Here is an 18886-nt window from a genome sequence, read left to right on the forward strand (position 1 = left end):
AGGTCCTTGTGCATATCACTATGCAGCTGTAAGCCTCAGGTGGCTCAAATACATACCGCCAGGTTATTGCGGGGCTTTGAATGTCACGGTGAGAGGCGCTAGCCACCAGCTGGCCGACGAGCTCTCCTCTCGGTTGATGGACCAGCAGTGGGTCACCTCCTCGCTTGGTGATGTTTCAGTGTCTATCTACATATACTGTAACAAACAACTGACTTGCAATTGGGCAAGATAACCGAATAAAGATGCTCAAGTTTTTATATAGTCCAGAAAAGGCACTCATTGAGTATGCAGAAGCAGCAGGAGAGTAGAAAGTTTTTATAAATACATTTTATTTTTATTTATTTTGGAACATCAAGCCTAGCAAGACTTTTTTTTTTGCTGGCTCAGAACCACTTACATTTACAACCAATTTTTGTAAAAATATTTGTTCCGTGAATTTCATTGATTTATTTTCAGCCATCTATTCTATTAATTTCGCGGTGTTTCCTTTGACTCTACTGTTTCAAGTACATGAATGTGCATGTTCGATTATTTATTTTTTTGTTCATTCAGATTTTAGCACGCATTCTATGTGCAGTATTGCTGCTGGCTGATGTACGTTTCAGTCAGATTTCAAATTCACCTCAGAGGGCCAGCTAAGGTCACCATTTGTCCTGTTTTTGGCTGGTTTGGTTGTGGTTGTTCCTGTCCTGTATTTGTCCCTTGTGATAGTGGTGATATTGTCAGTTGCTATGCAGTTGCTATAATCCTGAATTTGTCACTCTTAGGTCCTGTATTTATGTTCTGTATTTGTCACTCTTGTTTTGCCATATGGACCTTTATTCTGTTATATAAGTTAGTACATTGAGGTTTCTTAGCCGAGTTTTTTTTGGTCAAGGTTTATTGTCAAGATTTTTCTTCAAGGCCATCTGCATCCAGCCCCGCTCTCTGTTGTTACTTTGTATTTTTGTATATAAAGAACGCTCTGTTTTTCAACAACCTTTCTGATATTTCTATTTGTAGATATTTGTGCACCACAAATGAGACAAAAGCTGATCCAGGTACAGTGTAATTTAGTTGGAGGGTTGAAATTCACAGTTTTCAAGATGCAAGAAACTAATCAGATTGCATAATGGCTATGATAACAGAGTGTTTGTGTAACAGACTTGAAATGAGGTTCATTTGGAAATTGTGCATGGACAGGAGGGAGAGGCAAATGATCTCATTTGTTTGAAGATGCAATCACATGGAGCGCATATTCTGCTCCTGGTGCATTGGAGATAAGAGATGTGAGAGAGAAGTTCACTCTAATCAAAGCCATTGGAATCAACAGCTCACACTGACACATAATGAGGATGCTGAAAGGAGTGTAGGAACGAGCCGAAAATATGCCGAATTGTGCAATATTTTCACTCGGGGCCATTGGAAGCTTCTCATTGTGCAGGTCAGATGTGTCACAGTATTGGCTGGTGAATGAATACAAGTAAAGGTAGTCATGCAAACACACTCGCAAGACAAAGCACGCGTACTTTCCTCTGAGATCAGACAGGCAGACAGCACGCCTCGTGACAAAATGTGTGCTTAGCTACAGTATGCCTGCATGGCACGCTGTGTGGGCGATACTTCATTGTAAGAATCTTTTGACCAACTGTGATACCATTGTTCTACGTACTGTAGTTGTGTTTCAAAGTGGTTTTGGATTAAGTTTTGTATCCTGAATGCCTATCGTGAAACACAAACACAATATGGTCTGTGATTATGGTTGACAACGATGTTGTTAGAATTCAAAAACAAATTTCCCACATTTTTACACTCTTCCGTGTGCCACAGATGTATTGTGGCAACCTCTGTTTTTTGTAATTAACTCTTTGACTGCCAGACGTTTTCAGAAAAGGGATGCCGTGGGTGCCAGCCGATTTTAAGCATTTTGACTTATCTTTCAAGGTCCATAGAAAATTATGTGTTTGGACTATGGAAACACACATTCTGACAAAAAAAGATTGGACTCTCATCTTTCATCAGAAAAAAAAAGTTTGTTTCTACCTTATTCCGTTTTTTAGTAATCCACAATAGAAAATGGTTAGTTTCACCTCTGTTTTGAAACAAACGTCTTTTAACGTCTTTGGCACTCCTCCATAGGATTTTACTAAACGTTATTTAACGTTTTTGGCAGTCAAAGAGTTAATCTAGACTAAAACCGAAATTTAAAAAACTGAAGCACTATTTCCTGTAGAAAATTATTTTAATCCAATAAATCCGTTTCGGACACCCAAATATAAAATAAATAAATAAATACATTTAAGAGAAAATAGTAACAAAGAAAATTATGTGAACTAAGTACTGAGCAGTTGTCACTGTCACCTTTATTATCTTGCCCCCAGGGGGCCAAGGTTTGCACAACAGAAGTACCAGCACAATTTTTTTATTTTATTTTTTGCACTCACTCACGCAAACACGCACACATACAAACATGGTCTCCCAGGCGGGGAAGCGAACCCACGGCAACCTGCATCGTAGGCAAGTGACGGGCGGTACCAGCACAAGGTCCATTGAAAAGAAGCAGAAAATGTGGCAAATTTTGTTTACATTCATGTCATCCACTGTAAGCTTTTATCAAATTTGTTATTGACGATTTTCAACAGTTTAAAAACCAAGTGGTTTATAGAAACTAGGACAAAATTTATGCGAAAAAGATAATAGAAAATTGAATAGTATGAAAGCATTGGCAAAGCTAAGGTTAGCCTGTATGAAGAGAATTTAACCTCTGTATAGTAAAACTTCAAGTCAAACTATTCAATTTTTGTTGATGCCTGGAAGCTGTGTTTGTTTTTTTTGTTTTTTTTATTTACATTAGCCATTAGCATCTACTTCGTGAAATTTGTATCCATATTTAATTGCTATGCAATTAATTAGCCGTATTGGACAGAGCATCTATACTCTCTCGTCACCCCAAAAAGGCTTAACACAGTTGTGTAGTAACTCTCCCTAGATTTGCTGAGATCTTGTTTAACATCACACATGCAGATACAGATTGTTTGAACGAAGGATTAATTTTTTTTTTTCTTTCAGTAGACTCTTCTGGCTATTGATTTTTAGAGGTGACCCAATATAGCGGTTTCCAAAGCTGCCTTTTATCCATCTGGTGTGTCCATATTCTCATTCAATGCGCCATTAACATTCGCACTGCAGTATGGAAAATGAATGGATTGTTGTCTCTCATCATTTTTCAGTGATCAGAAAGATCTGCTGAAGTGTATGTATCTACTTGTTCTTAACAGTTTCTGTTTTTTTGTGTGTGTGTTTTTTTTTTGCAGGCTGATGCAGCCACCAGCTTTCTGCGCGCCGCTCGTTCAGGCAACCTGGACAAAGCTCTGGATCACCTCAAGAATAGAATAGACATCAATATAGCTAATCAAGTAAGCGTATCAAAAAATTTGAAAAACTTGAACATTCTCAGTAAAAGATTGCCAACTCGATAGTTTGGATTAAAAGTCAAGTTCAATATGCAGTATACTGTACAAGTATTTGCATGATAGAGGTCAGAGTATTTTGATACCTGATATAAGAGCCAATCAGCAATCAGCCACCTGACTTGCAAAAAAGCACTTGAATCAACCACATGTCAGAGCCAAGAAGCAAAAAGTGGAATTAACTCATCCCAGGTGGGAAAACACTTTGCATCAATATCTAATTTGACAAGGTTTTTGGTTTTAAATTGCATTATTAAACCTGAATAAAAGACAATACGATTCATTAATTTAGTGCAATACCACTAATCTAAAATGGATCAATGATTAAATTATATTAACATTTTGAGTGGGCTGTTCAATATAATATAGACTTTTTTTCATTCTTCAGTGGCTCAGCACAAAACATCTGTTGCTTTTCCCTTAGTGAGTTTACACCTGTGAAATATGTCATCAGAAGTGGATGCTGTCAAATTATTCCTAAATTATCTTTGACTGTGTGATACTCTGTCAAGGTTATTACAAAAAAGATGTCGTTTAAGTCTTAGAGGAAGCAGTGAGTTGCCATTGTAAAACATAAAAAAATGCTAATTTATGTCATATTTCAATACTTAATTTATACAAATTATAAACATAATTTTCCAATAGAATAACCTCCACCACGTTCCTTACTTGTAGAAGTATCGTTTACTCCTGCACTCTAAAAACAGCCATGTAAGGTTTATTGTAGACTAAAAATTGTCTGTAGGTGTTAATGTGAATGCTAATTATCTTTAAAAAATTAAATAAATAAAATAAAATACTGTATAGCCCCTTGCGACCAGTCCAGGGTGTGAACGGATTTACACCCAGTCAGCTGGGGTCGACTCCAGCTGTTCATGACCGTCATGAAGACAAGTACAATAAAAATTGGATGAAGAAGTAAATACAAATCGATCAGCTTGTTTCGGGGCTTCTGGATCTGTTTCATAACACGTTGGAAGCTACGAGGATTTCCCACAGTAATGGGGTCACGATTATGAAACAGCCTGAATGAAAACAATGTAGAACGACATTTTATACTACAGGGGACAAACCTTGGCTTTTACTTTGAGTCTTTAGTGGATCATTTAATTGCAGCACATAATGTCACTGTATCCTGGGAGGAAAGTCTGTGTGCAGTTATCCTCTCTGGGACTAATAAAAAAGACAGGAAAAGAGAATTAAAAATTCAAGACTTCACCTTTGTGTAAAGCGGTGTACATAAATGATTCAGTATTTCACATTAACATCCTTTCACTCTTCTGCCTCTAAGTTTGTACTCTTTCACCTTGTTGCATTATTGGAACGTAACAAATGCAAGACATTGAATGTGTGATTTGTATTCACACTGCACAAACACGAGTAAGGAAGTGGACATAACGATATGATTTTATTTCTTGTCACTGCAGTATACTTGCCAATATGAAAACAGTGCGGATAACTGAGACGTCTGGTGGTCAGGTTGGTCTTAGCGAGTTTGAAAAAAAAAAAAGACAGAAGAGAGTTAGTTGCAAAGGCTGCGTGCTCATTACTATCATTGAAGTGGATTTTTTGTCAGAACTGAGTAGCTGTGGGTTTATCATCTATTTTTAGAAAGGAGCTCGGTAACTAGATGAGGTATGTGCTGCACAGTGAGAGAAATCCGATTTGATTGAGAGTTCATGCACACTGAAAAACAAACACACCTTAAAGCTTGAAGTCTTAAATCTCCAAACATTGTCTTAAATCTTTGTTTGTCTGATTTAGGCGGATAATAGTTGTGTAGAAGACTGTATTAGTGCAGCAACTTCAAAGAGCAGTGATTAATTCATTAATTTGCCATAAGAGATGTATGACTTAAGAGTAATGCGGTCCATGATTATATTAATCCTGATTATTAACAGGATTATTACAGTGGAACTGCACACATTTAGCGATACAGATAGTCTCATCAAGGGAATACATTTGTAATACCGCTGGCCTCCAGACATTAAATCCATCTTTTTTTCTCCCTCTCAAAGAACGGTCTCAATGGGTTGCATCTGGCCTCTAAAGAAGGTCATGTGAAAATGGTCCTGGAGCTTCTCCACACGGGTATCGAATTGGAAGCCATCACCAAGGTACAGTTGCTCTATGAGGAAACATGACATAAAATTGCTTTGCCGGCAATATGTAGGCAAACGCTTTAGGAGTAATAGCCAAATTTACCAGCAAAAGGGCATTGAAGATAATTGTTTGATCATTTGTGATGTCCATTTTGCCCGATCTCTGTGTAAAAGAATCCATCACCTCCAGAGCGAGTTTATCTAAAGTGCATATGGGAGTGAGAGCCTTTTCAAATGTACAAGGGCATTGTCCCTACAGCGGGGTTCTGTTTTGCGTGCGTATGGTTATTATAGCCTGTATCTTTTACATCTATTTCCTTCTCCTTATGACCTCTAGAAAGGCAACACTGCTCTCCATATCGCAGCGCTGGCAGGACAGGAGAAAGTGGTGGCTGAGCTTGTCAATTATGGAGCCAACGTTAATGCCCAGTCACATGTGAGTCACTAAAATAATGTGAGGGCATGTGTGCAAAGTCATAGATTGGTTTATGGAAGTTTCGATGTTACATAAAATACCTTCACAGACTAGGAAGGCTAAGTTTTCCCTCATCATCATACCTCACCCTACGTCCAAACCTCATCACTGTGTTTCAGATTTTCTCAGGCAAAATTCAGTCAGGATACCCCAACCATTTTTTATTTAACAGGCTTTTTTTTTTGCGCTTTGCATGGCTGAGACTGACATGACTGAGAACCAAACACAGAACCTAAAACACAGGATCTAAGAGTGACAATTAAAGGAAGATAGCAACAGCATAACAACTGACAACTTAATCACCACAAGAAGCACAGTAACTGCAGAGCAACTGACAACTGCGTCATTACAAAGGACATTGCACATGCATAGCAACTGGCAACTTCACCGTAATATACATAGTAACTGACAACTTAACAGTCGCAAAGGATATAGTAACTGCATAGCAACTGACAACGTCATCACAAGTGGCATATCAACTGACAACTTCCATATTACAAAGGATACATCAATTGCATAGAAACTGACAATTTAATCATAAGTGGCATAGCAACTGATGTCATCATTACAAGGGACATATCACATACATAACAACTGACACTTTCATCATAAGGGGCATAGCAACTGACAACTTTGTCATTAGAAGAGACATAGCAACTGCATAGCAACTGACAACATCAACATCATAAGAGACAAGTAAGGACCATAACAACAAAATGACCCCATGTAGCAACCCAAAACAGTCAGTAGTAATTACTATTAAGGATTTTTTTAGGAAGTTTTATAGTTTCAAGTGGGCTACAAATTTTGACCAACAGCATGTATGTAACTGTATGCTGTATGTTTCATACAGAAAGGCTTCAGTCCTCTCTACATGGCGGCACAGGAAAATCACCTAGAGGTGGTCAAGTTCCTGCTTGAAAACGGCGCCAATCAGAGTCTCCCCACCGAGGTAGGAGTGAGTGTATGTTAGCATGTGCGCGTTCCCAAAATTATCTTTACATATGGATAAAGCATCTATTGGACAGAACCTTTATTATGAGTACAGCTGCCATGTGTCATAAGTGTTTACTTTAATCAGGTTAGAAGAACAAGGACTTTATTCCACCTCTAGTAGCAAACTAAAGAATACCTAATTGTCCATACATTTAACTTTGCTGTCATCAGGACGGTTTCACTCCTCTGGCAGTGGCCCTGCAGCAGGGCCACGAAAACGTTGTAGCACTGCTCATCAACTATGGCACCAAAGGCAAGGTCCGCCTCCCTGCACTGCACATCGCCGCCCGAAATGACGACACACGCACTGCCGCTGTGCTCCTGCAGAACGACCCGAATCCTGATGTTCTAAGCAAGGTAAACACTCCCAGTGTAATATTTGAATAATATATTAACTAAAGAAAGCAAAAATGTTCTCTTATCTTCTCAGTTATGAAGTATTTGCAGGTCTTTAAAATAGTGTTTTCTTCCTCTCACACAAACACCTTTTATATCCTTTTCTTTATAGACTGGTTTCACCCCTCTACATATCGCAGCCCACTATGAGAATATGAGCGTAGCCCAGCTGCTGCTAAACAGAGGAGCCAACGTAAACTTCACCCCGAAGGTCAGCAGTCTCAGCTGTGATTCAGTTATTATTTGCCAAAAAAAGATCCACATCCTTTTCACTTTGTCTTTAGATACTGTGATTTGCTACCATTACTTTTATTGAATTGTTGGTCATTACTTGGTGTAAATAAATTCATGTTGATCTCCTTTTCACTAGAATGGCATCACACCACTTCACATCGCCTCCAGGAGGGGCAATATGATGATGGTCCGACTCCTGCTGGACAGAGGGGCCCAGATAGATGCCAAAACGAAGGTAGATTTTTTTTATTTTAGTTCAGCTGCTACTTCCTGTTGCGTTTGGTGCGTTAGTCTGGCATTTTATCACCGATGACTGCATCATACTTTCCAAGCATTTATTCGGCCCATCTGTCATGTCCCCTGCTGAGTTGCTTCTTCTATTGAGTACTTTTGATCCATTTATGCTCCCAATGTCCCTTTTTTGCTTGTGTGTGTGTGTGTGTGTGCAGGATGAATTGACTCCGCTTCACTGTGCAGCTAGAAATGGGCACGTTCGCATCATTGAGATCCTGCTGGAACACGGTGCTCCCATCCAAGCTAAAACCAAGGTACCCTTTAATGAGATACTGTATATTACGCTCGCAGTGAGATTCTTTCATCCACTGCTGCAAGTTTCCCACACTGGCGCGTCTTGTGATACAATCTGAGTGAATTCAGCGTTACTCAACTGACGACGTTCCCACATATCAATTAGCTTATACGTCAGGCTCATCAAAAACTAACCTCGGTCGAGCTAACAATCAATTGCAGTTTCTCACAGTACTTTTTCCTCTCATCACAGAATGGTCTGTCCCCCATCCACATGTCAGCTCAGGGGGATCACATGGACTGCGTGAGACAGCTACTCCAATACAACGCCGAGATCGATGACATCACACTGGACCATTTAACGCCTCTTCATGTAGCAGCCCACTGCGGTCACCATCGCATGGCCAAAGTTCTTCTCGATAAGGGGGCCAAAGCCAATGCTCGAGCTCTGGTGATGGTTTTGTTGTTGTTAATGTTTGTTCAAAATTTTTAGGGTGTTCATTATGCTTAAAAAGATGATGCTTGAGATCTAAAGAAAATGCAGACTCCAATTAAGTACACCGCACCATAAAGACCTAAGAGTGACAATTCCAGAACATAGCAACTACATAGCAACCGACAACTTCATCATCACAAGCGACATAGCAACTGTATATCAACTGACGTCAACATCATAACAACACAGTGACCCCATGACTCAACCTAAAACACGTCATCCTATTGATGCTTAATAAGACCAAGTGGGCTAAAATAAAATCTCTCTGCTCATTTTAAGTATTAAAGGGAGGAAGTCAACGTTAACCATTTCTTGACAATAATGTTATATGTGATTTCACTTGTCTAAACATGACCTTTTGAATAATATTACATTTGTGGAATACGAGTTATGCAGCAAAATCCGGCCGTTTTTATCCATCTCAGGGTGCGGCCATTTTGCCACTTGCCGTCAACTGAAGATGACATCACAGTCGCTCAGGGCTCAGGCAACGACCAATCACAGCTCACCTGTTTTCTGAAGCTGAGCTGTGATTGGTTGTTACCTGAGACCTGGGCAACTGCGATGCCATTTTCACTCGACAGCAAGTGGCAAAATGGCCGCCTTCTGATAGTGATAAAAACTGTTGGATTTTGCTGCTTAACTCATAACTACCCACTAACGCAATATTAACCAAAATACCGTATTTAGAATATTTAACTAATATTAAGCTAATTGAAATGTGGGAACGTGTGAGGCTGCATAGTTCACTTCCCCTTTAAAAACGAACACTAAATTACATAGATTTATTAAACACAAATATTTCATGATTATTATTATTTTTAATCATTTTAATGATAATAGCTCCAATTCACCATCTCAGTGTAATATAAAAAGACAAAGAAATAAACTTATTTGGACAATCAAAATTGCGTCAGAATTAGCCTTCTGAAAAGTTTCACTTTTCGACATTCTTCCAACTGAGTCACAGCTGTATAGATGCTCATATTCCATATGTTTCATGTTGCTGTGAATTGTTTTTCTGTCTCCAGAATGGCTTCACACCACTCCATATTGCATGCAAGAAGAACCACATGCGGTCAATGGACTTGTTGCTCAAACATTCTGCTTCCTTAGAAGCTGTCACAGAGGTGAGCCAGTGTTCCCGAACCATATAATTTTAAGATTTCTTTTGTAATACCGGAACAAATTCCATGTTAACCCATATTCCTATTTCCGTCTGTTTTTATGCAGTCTGGCCTCACTCCTCTCCATGTAGCAGCTTTCATGGGTCACCTGAACATAGTGAAGAACCTGCTCCAGAGAGGGGCTTCACCCAATGCTTCCAATGTGGTAAGAACCTTTGTCGTATTAAAGTCCGCTAAGCAAGCCATGAGCCAAGTGTGCCGCAGTGTCATTACATCTAAACTATATGTATCCAGAAAGTGGAGACGCCCCTCCACATGGCCTCCAGAGCAGGACACTGTGAAGTTGCCCTGTTTCTGCTGCAGAACTCAGCACAAGTGGATGCCAAGGCAAAGGTATACGGTCTTGTTTTGATCTGTGCAGTCATATATTTTATGTATTTATTTTTGTATCCGTTTCCTATTGATTTCTGTTACCAGGATGACCAGACCCCGCTTCACTGTGCGGCCCGCATGGGACACAAGGAGCTGGTCAAGCTGCTGCTTGAACACAAGGCTAACCCCGACTCGTCCACCACGGCAGGGCACACTCCTTTGCACATCGCTGCGCGGGAAGGACACATCCACACCATTCGCATTTTGCTAGATGCTGGAGCGCAGCAGACCAAAATGACTAAGGTAAGGTTAAAAAAGAAAAGTTAACTGTTTGTCTTATTTAAAGCGATATGATGAAAAACTTAGACAAAACAGTGATCGTGAATTTTCTGTTTGGTTCTCACTTGAGCAGAAAGGATTCACCCCCCTTCACGTGGCCTCTAAATACGGAAAGGTGGACGTAGCAGAGCTCCTTCTCGAGAGAGGCGCCAATCCCAATGCGGCCGGCAAGGTGAGGCAGTTTGAGTCATACACAATGTATGAGAGGGGTAGTAACATTAGCTGCGTGTCATATTATTGTATTATGTATCTCTTGTATCCGTGCCTTTTTTTATGTGTACGTATGTTTAACAGAACGGTCTAACACCCCTTCATGTGGCGGTTCACCACAACAACCTGGATGTTGTTAAACTCCTGGTCAGCAAGGGTGGATCAGCACACAGCACCGCCCGAGTAAGACCCAGACAGACAAACACAGTGACACAGTATTTGGATATGACTAATCCAGTACAAATACATTATTGGTTGCCATTTTGCAACTCTTCTGTGTTGACTGTATACGATTTTGTTGTGTTGTGAAATCTTATGTCTATTCCTTCTGAACAACTTTTGCAAGATCAGATATGGTGTCTGTGTTAATTCTTCTACACCAGGGATCAGCAACCTTTACTGTCAAAGAGTCGTTTTAGGTCAAATAGCCTAAATAACAATAAATCTGTGTGTTACTGTTAGTCTAATGTACTGAGGGCTCACAATCTGATAGATAGAAAAATATGAACGCACCATCCATTACGTAGACATTTATTTTCTTCTACATTTGTCTTCCGTTTTTGTATTTGTTTATTTATTTTTTGTAATTGTTCATACTACGTTTTTCCAATACATATTAAGACTTCTCCTGTCAAATCTCTGACATGCTAGGCAATTATATTGACATATTATGGTAATTACCTGCTTCTCTTCATCCTTTTTTAGAAGTTTCATGGATATTTTTGGCAGTTTTGTGGACATTTTCTGGTAATTTTTGACATTTCTTCTTTTTTTGGACATTTTATAGATACTTTTTGAACATTTTCTTTTCTGCCTTTTTTAAATACATTTTTCTGACTCTTTTGGCAATTCCTAAGACATTTTATGGTAATTTCCTGACTTTCTTTTTTTCTGTTTTGGGGCCTTTTATCCTTACTTTTTGAATGTTTTCTTTTCTGCTTTTTTTAATTCAATTCTCTGACATTTTTGGCAATTTTGTGGACATTTTTTAGTAATTTTGTGCTTTTCCTTTTCCTTTTGGGACGTTTTATGGTAACTTTTTAGGTAATTTTTTTAAAACTGTTTCATCTACCTTTTGTATTTTTCTGATAACTTAAAAAATTGGATTCTGACAATTTTTCATCTTAATCAATTATTATTAATTAAAGATAAAAGTTTAACAAAAAGGCCTCACTTCGAAGCAAAAATATTTTGCATATTGCAGTAAACATTTTTTTTTTTTTTACGTATCATAAAATGGCTTGGCCCAAGTGTCAGTTTTAAAACTTATTGTGGTCTTTAAGCCCTAACATTTGCCCGACCTTGGTCTAGATCAACACCCAATTAGTTCAAGAATCGGTTAATGAACAGAGCACAGGTGAAACATGCCATATTTGACATAGTTGGAAATTCATTATCCACGACAGATTTAACATCATTTGAGTTTCAAATATCTGACAGCTCACCAATTTCCTCTTCCTTTCTTCCTGTCCTTGTGTCTCTATGCAGAATGGTTACACCCCTCTACATATAGCAGCCAAACAGAACCAGATGGAAGTGGCCAGTTGCCTGCTGCAGAATGGAGCATCTCCCAATTCCGAGTCCCTCCAAGGCATCACGCCCCTACACTTGGCCTCGCAAGAGGGACGGCCCGACATTGTGGCACTGCTCATTTCCAAGCAAGCCAATGTAAATCTAGGAAACAAGGTAGTGTTTCAATTCAAATTACAAGTTGAATGAATGAAAGATAAGATGATAAATTCTTACATGTTAATTCTTTCCATCTTTTTTTGTCCGCAGAATGGATTGACTCCTCTCCATCTGGTGGCCCAGGAGGGCCACGTGGGCATTGCAGACACGCTAGTCAAACAGGGAGCGTCTGTTTATGCTGCTTCACGGGTAATCCGTCGGCTCCCACCAGTAATAAAAAAACAAATCAATGAATGAAATAAGTTTTGGTAAAAAAAAAAGTGTAAATTAACACTTATGTAATTCAGGATTTATGTTACAATATGTGCTTCATGTCCTTTCCTTATTTAATGTGTTTTTTATTGTATTCACTTTATCTCCTTGTTTGTTTCAGATGGGCTACACACCACTTCACGTGGCCTGTCACTATGGTAACATCAAAATGGTCAAGTTCCTACTGCAGCAACAAGCACATGTGAATAGCAAAACACGGGTAAATTCCACTTATTTGATTGCAAGATCTTTGCACACTAAAAGTGTACCAATGTGTGATTTATGCTTCAGTAATTGTAGAAACCTTATCAAAACATTGCCATCATCTAAAAAAAAAAAACATTCTTATTTCTTTTTCTCTTGCAGATGGGTTACACGCCTTTGCACCAAGCAGCTCAGCAGGGTCACACCGATATTGTCACCTTGCTGTTGAAACACGGAGCCCAGCCCAATGAGATTACGTCGGTGAGTCACGGGCACAAATAACTTTTCCGACCATAAGGATCCACTATCTATACCTCAAGATGCTAGGCGACAACTGTTTCGTATAGGGGAAACTGTTGCTATGATACAGCGGTGACTGAGTGTGCTTTCTGGTGTTGTGTAAACTGAGGACCCCCGTAAACAATCTAAAAGTCCATCCATCCATTCTTTTAACCGCTTAGTCCTCACAAGGGTCGCGGGGGTCGCTGAAGCCTATCCCAGCTGGCTTCGGGCAGCAGGCAGGGTACACCCTGAACTGGTTGCCAGCCAATCTAATAGTTTTACATTTAAAACAATGAAAACTTTTTTAAACACTGTATTGACTAATATGGAAGGATAACAAATATAGTATCTCACGGATCACTTTTTTTTTTTTTTAACCAAAGATGTCACAAAGTTAGTATGATTAGTTAATGCTAGTTAATACTGTCTTTCGATCACAAAGGACACGTTTGGCACCCACAGAGTCACATATTCATATTCTAACTCGTTCAATTTGGCCTAGTATTTTTTAGCCATCCATTTTCTGAACTGCTTTATTTTCTTTAATATTTTTGGGCGTGGGTTGTTGTTGGTGTTTTTTTTGTGTGTTTTTTTTGAGGAAAATGTATATTGAATTTTTTTCAGCTGTTTTACTGGATTTTGATAGATTTTGCAAGGCCAACAGAATCGTCTATTCTATTGCTATAAAAACATGGAACCTACCAAAAGAAAGATTAGAGTCTCTTCTTTCATCAGGCAAAAAATATATTTCTATCTGTTTCCATTTTGCATCAATTAACATTAGAATATAGCTAAGTTTCATCATTATTCACAAATCTGTTGAAAGCTGTGGGGAAAACAGCTTGTTGCAACATGGCCCTGGTTGATCTCTTATACTGTGCTGCCACCTGCTGGACATTTTTGTAATAACTAAAAAAAATTCTAGCATTCTCTTCAGTTCAGAGGCTGCAAAGCATAAAAAACGTATAAATACGACTTTGGGGGCATGGTAGTATTTAAATGAAATGTATTTATACGTTTTTGTTAGCAAATTAGTTACTAAAGCACAACCAAAGCAAGTCTTACAAACACATTTCAAAAACATACCTGTAGTTGAAATCACACAGTCATTAAGACAGATGTGTATATCTTATTAATCTGTAGTTATTTATTTCTGTCCCTACACAGAATGGGACATCTCCACTGGGCATCGCAAAGCGTCTTGGTTACATCTCTGTCATCGACGTGCTTAAACTGGTGACTGAGGAATCCGTCTCTGTGGTGAGCCGCCACATTTCACGTAGTTCGATCAAAATTGAATCACTGACCGCTCACCTGTCCGTTTCCATCTCTGTTGCGTCCCCATTTGTTTTTCGCTCTTCGCAGATAACAACCGAAAAGCATCGGATGAGTTTTCCCGAGACGGTGGATGAGATTTTGGATGTTTCTGAAGATGAAGGTAGGTTGAGATGATGATGGGAAAACACACTACCTATGCAGCGTTGATCATCCATTTTCAGAAAAAGACTGACATGGAGATATAAATGATATGCAATAGATTGTTTTTATAGCCTCACAAATCTTTTGATATGATTTATCTTGGTCACCTTTATTATATCACAAAACCCCAAGATTTGAACAGGGGTGTCTTTACTATTTATATCCACTGCATATTGCGACTTGACTCAGTAAGTAACTGTTTATAACTTCCCTTTCCATTTTTTTTCGTAGGGGTCGCCCAGCTAACGTTAGGTAGGATTGTGTGTGTATCGCTGCTTTGTCCGTTCCGGTGGCTCGTGAACCATGTGGCACATTTCATTCTCTCTGTGCATCACTTCTTGTCTTTCTGATCAGTTCCTCTGACTCAACTTCAGCCATGTTTGTTCCGCTCTATTTTTATTCCCTCACCCTTTATCTCTCGCTTCGAGATTTATTTAGAAAGAAAAGTGTCCTGTTTTCCATCCGCATGTAGTCACAGCATTTTCCTTATACGAGCGTTTGACACACTTCTGTTCAGGGACTCATTAACCTGACAGGACCTTTAGTTTCCTTCCAATTCAGCTGTTTGTTAATGAGAGTCGCTGTCAGTGACAGGCTAATTGATCAAGCAGCTAATTCAACATATGCTGACACACTCCTGAAAGCAACATGCACAGTCGTCTTTCTGCTCGAAGGAATCTCAAAAATGTAATTGTGTTATGTCATCCAGCTTCATTTTTAATTGTGCTTGTATTGTTATATGTTTTTAATAGCTTTCTTCTCTTTGAAATAATTTGGTTTGTCTTTGTTCCAGAGCAGCTCATACCTCATACCAAGCTTGATCTATGGTCTCCTGTTCTATAATTTCCGTCTCATACCTCTTTAATAACAGCTATTTTCTCCTACACAGAACTAATCACCACCACATGTGATTGTATCTTTATTGAACTTTTTAAGATAGCGTAAAAAAACATACTTTTTTTTCTTCTGTTGTTGTTGGTCCGTCTTGATTGTTTGTGTTCTTTGTTTTTGCCTACTTGCCTTAAAAAATGATGATAACAATAAAATTAATAATAATTGAAAAACATTTTTTTTAATATATATATAGGCGATGAGTTGCTAGGAATGGACGGAGCACGCTATTTAAAGCTTGATGACTTCAAGGATCAAGACGATGACTTCCTCTCCCCAAAGAAGACACTTAGAGATTTTGAAGGCGGTGTGGGGACAACGTAAGTCCATTGTACTTTTTTTTTAATGAATCCTTAGTTAATGACTGTTATTTAGATATTGTATGGAGTTTAGAAGGTGGTGGTTACCAAATTAGACATTAATTTCCTCTCCCTGACCGCAAAACATATGAAAATATACTATGTACATATTGTAAAAACATTAAAGGGATTGTTTGGCTCCTTAAGCTATTTTCAATAGTAAAAACTTATCCAGAATGAATTTGATAACTTCATTATTTTCAATGTAGAATTAATACCTTTAAAAACTAATTTTGCCACTTGCTGTCAACTGAAGATGAGGAAGTAGGTAATGACCAATCATGGCTCAGTTAGCTGACCAAACCCAGAAAACAGGTGAGCCATGATTGGTCGTTACCTACTTCCTCAGCACAGGTGATGTCATTTTCATTCGACAGCACGTGGCAAAATTCGTTTTTAAAGGTATTAATTGTATACAAAAAAATAATAAAAATTAACAAATTCATTTTGGACAAAAGACTACTGCTGAAAATGACTCAATGAGTCAAGTATCCCTTTTACAATAATGTACATAAACTGATCAAAAGGATCAATTGAGCCACCTTGCGCTAGCTCCAATAGTCATTTTGCAGGAGAGTGATGAGCTAGCACTTGATACTTTAATGGAAGTGCTAAGTGCAATAATGTTCTGCCCCCAGTATATGAAAATTTGAATTAAACATTGATTAAGACCTGATTCACGTGAATGACATGCCTTTTTTCGCGTCATTCCTGTACTTAGCTTTAACACGAAAACAAATTAAGGTAGCCCACTTCCAGTTCCGTTTTTCAATTTAATACAATAAAGCCTTTTAGCAAGAAATGTTGTACCTGCGTGAATTCTTATGCACTAAAATTCAGGATAATAAGTGAACTTTTGATCATTTTCTCTCCCACAGGCCCTACTCTCCCGCCATTCCCAGAATCCCTTGCGTGTCGCCAGAAACTGTTCTTTTAGATCAGGTATGCTTAACATTGCTTATTTGTGGTACGCACTAACAGATTTTTTTACAAATTAATCTCTCCTCTCCCTTCTATTCTATTCTCTGTCTCTCTAACCACACAGCACACCCCCATTCCACTGCCAAAGGAGTATGATGAAGACTCTCTTATCCCGAGCAGTCCAGCTACAGAAACCTCAGACAATGTTAGTCCTGTGGCCAGCCCCATTCACACTGGGTGAGCTTATTTATTATTAGGCTCAACTGTCACAATCCTGGCTGAAACCACCATGAAGCACCATGAGTCAACATTTGTAGTAAATGTGATTATTAAATAGGTACAAGTAGACAGTATTGACATCATTATATGATGTGTAAACCTGTCCACTCTCAGTTTCCTGGTGAGCTTCATGGTAGACGCCCGTGGAGGCTCCATGCGAGGCAGCAGACATCACGGCCTGCGAGTGATCATCCCTCCTCGGACCTGCGCCGCGCCGACACGGATCACCTGCCGCCTGGTCAAACCCCAGAAGCTGACCACGCCCCCTCCACTGGTGGAGGGCGAGGGGCTCGCCAGCCGTATAATCTCCTTGGGTCCATCCAGCATGCAGTTCCTCGGGTGAGTCGATGCGCCTCGCTGTCTTGCTTTTGCCAATGTATTTTATGTCTTTTTGTGGGTAGAATGCTTATAGTATGTGATGTATCATTAGAAATTACATTATTGGAGTCAATACGCAATAAAAATTTGTTTGATTAAAGTACACTCTGGAAATGGAAATGTTCCTGATCATTTATTCTTATTCTTAATTCACAGGCCTGTTATAGTGGAGATCCCACACTTTGCCTCACTGGCCCGGGGGGACCGTGAGCTCGTGGTCCTCCGTAGCGAGAACGGCTCGGTCTGGAAAGAACACCGGAATCGCTACGGTGACGAAGTGCTGGAAACCATTCTGAATGGCATGGATGAAGGTTAGTGAGATGGAAAGCGTCCATGAGACACTTGAAGATGACTTTATCCTGATTTATGGTGTTAAAATATTAAAGAAGGGCATTGAGAGAGAATACTATTATGAGTGCACTCTTTAGCTCGCATGGAATAAATTGCGCACCATTAACTTTCTTTCTAGCCTTCTGTTACAATAGATTCATCTTCTCTCATTTTACTTGTCCTTTGTAGACCTGGAAAGTCAAGAGGAGTTGGAAAAGAAGAGGATCCGTCGGATCATCTCCACTGACTTCCCCCTGTACTTTGCCGTGGTCTCCCGTATTCAGCAAGAGAGCGACCTGATTGGCCCAGAGGGCGGGCGGCTGACCTGTAAGCTGGTGCCCCATGTTGACGCCATCTTTCCAGAGACAGCTGTAACCAAAAGAGTGAGACTTGGACTGCAGGTAAGTAGCGAGGTGGTAATTAAGATGACTTGACTTCCATGATGGAAACATAGAGGTGCATCTCAATGAATTTTGGGGAAACTTGCTTTATTGCAGTAGTTCAATTCATAAGTGAAACAAGCATGTCATTCTTTTTTTTCACATTTTTTTATGTGTATAATTTTGATGAGTATCCAATGGGTATTACTAATGGGTTAGCTTTCTGAAATATTATTTGTCTGATGAATCTGTATAAGTTTCATATTTTAAATTAAACGCGTGAAATAAATACATAATTATTTTTAATTTATTGAGATGTACCTGTTTTGTAATATATGATGGTTTATGTTTCGTTCATTTCACTGTATTTTTTCTCATTGTTTGTCTCATCACTGATGTTGAGGCATGTGTTTGAAATTGGCTTTGCTTTATGCTGCCTTGTGTTGATGTTTATTTTTTCTTTTATCCAGCCATTCTTCACTCCTCAGTTCCCTGATTTAAGTTGTGAGCCACACTGGCCGAGCCGATGCACTGATCTGAATTGGGTCAGATATGACTTATAAGTTTGCATGTGTGAGTATAGCAGGTGTTTTGCTGTTAAAGTTGAAAAGCACATTTTGCCTCCTACTTTTTTTCTACTGTCCTAGTCTTGCCTCCACATAATTCACGTTTTTTGCGCACAGTATTTTCAATGACATACTGCACACCTCTCCTGCTC

At 39.1% G+C, this 18886-nt stretch overlaps 1 protein-coding gene across 12 annotated transcripts in view; it reads left to right on the forward strand.

The window, feature by feature from the left end:
* LOC144034271 (ankyrin-1-like) overlaps nt 1-18886 on the forward strand; it is a 62320-nt gene that overhangs the window by 18676 nt on the left and 24758 nt on the right. For 11 of the 12 annotated variants that reach the window (XR_013288193.1, XM_077542961.1, XM_077542962.1 and 8 more), the window contains exons 2-29: nt 3294-3395; nt 5468-5566; nt 5889-5987; nt 6880-6978; nt 7194-7379; nt 7531-7629; nt 7789-7887; nt 8102-8200; nt 8434-8631; nt 9708-9806; nt 9910-10008; nt 10098-10196; nt 10281-10478; nt 10588-10686; nt 10809-10907; nt 12213-12410; nt 12504-12602; nt 12787-12885; nt 13032-13130; nt 14319-14411; nt 14517-14589; nt 14862-14882; nt 15718-15841; nt 16759-16822; nt 16926-17038; nt 17195-17419; nt 17615-17769; nt 17978-18189. Coding sequence is in view for 11 of the 12 variants with exons in the window: in XM_077542961.1 (XP_077399087.1) it covers nt 3294-3395; nt 5468-5566; nt 5889-5987; nt 6880-6978; nt 7194-7379; nt 7531-7629; nt 7789-7887; nt 8102-8200; nt 8434-8631; nt 9708-9806; nt 9910-10008; nt 10098-10196; nt 10281-10478; nt 10588-10686; nt 10809-10907; nt 12213-12410; nt 12504-12602; nt 12787-12885; nt 13032-13130; nt 14319-14411; nt 14517-14589; nt 14862-14882; nt 15718-15841; nt 16759-16822; nt 16926-17038; nt 17195-17419; nt 17615-17769; nt 17978-18189 (3348 nt within the window). In the remaining variant the exon portion in view is untranslated. The remainder of the gene's footprint in view (nt 1-3293; nt 3396-5467; nt 5567-5888; nt 5988-6879; nt 6979-7193; nt 7380-7530; nt 7630-7788; nt 7888-8101; nt 8201-8433; nt 8632-9707; nt 9807-9909; nt 10009-10097; nt 10197-10280; nt 10479-10587; nt 10687-10808; nt 10908-12212; nt 12411-12503; nt 12603-12786; nt 12886-13031; nt 13131-14318; nt 14412-14516; nt 14590-14861; nt 14883-15717; nt 15842-16758; nt 16823-16925; nt 17039-17194; nt 17420-17614; nt 17770-17977; nt 18190-18886) is intronic. The other variant, XM_077542957.1, reaches the window with a different exon arrangement.

Source organism: Vanacampus margaritifer, chromosome 14 (assembly GCF_051991255.1).
Source record: "Vanacampus margaritifer isolate UIUO_Vmar chromosome 14, RoL_Vmar_1.0, whole genome shotgun sequence".
Taxonomy (NCBI): Eukaryota; Metazoa; Chordata; class Actinopteri; order Syngnathiformes; family Syngnathidae; genus Vanacampus; species Vanacampus margaritifer.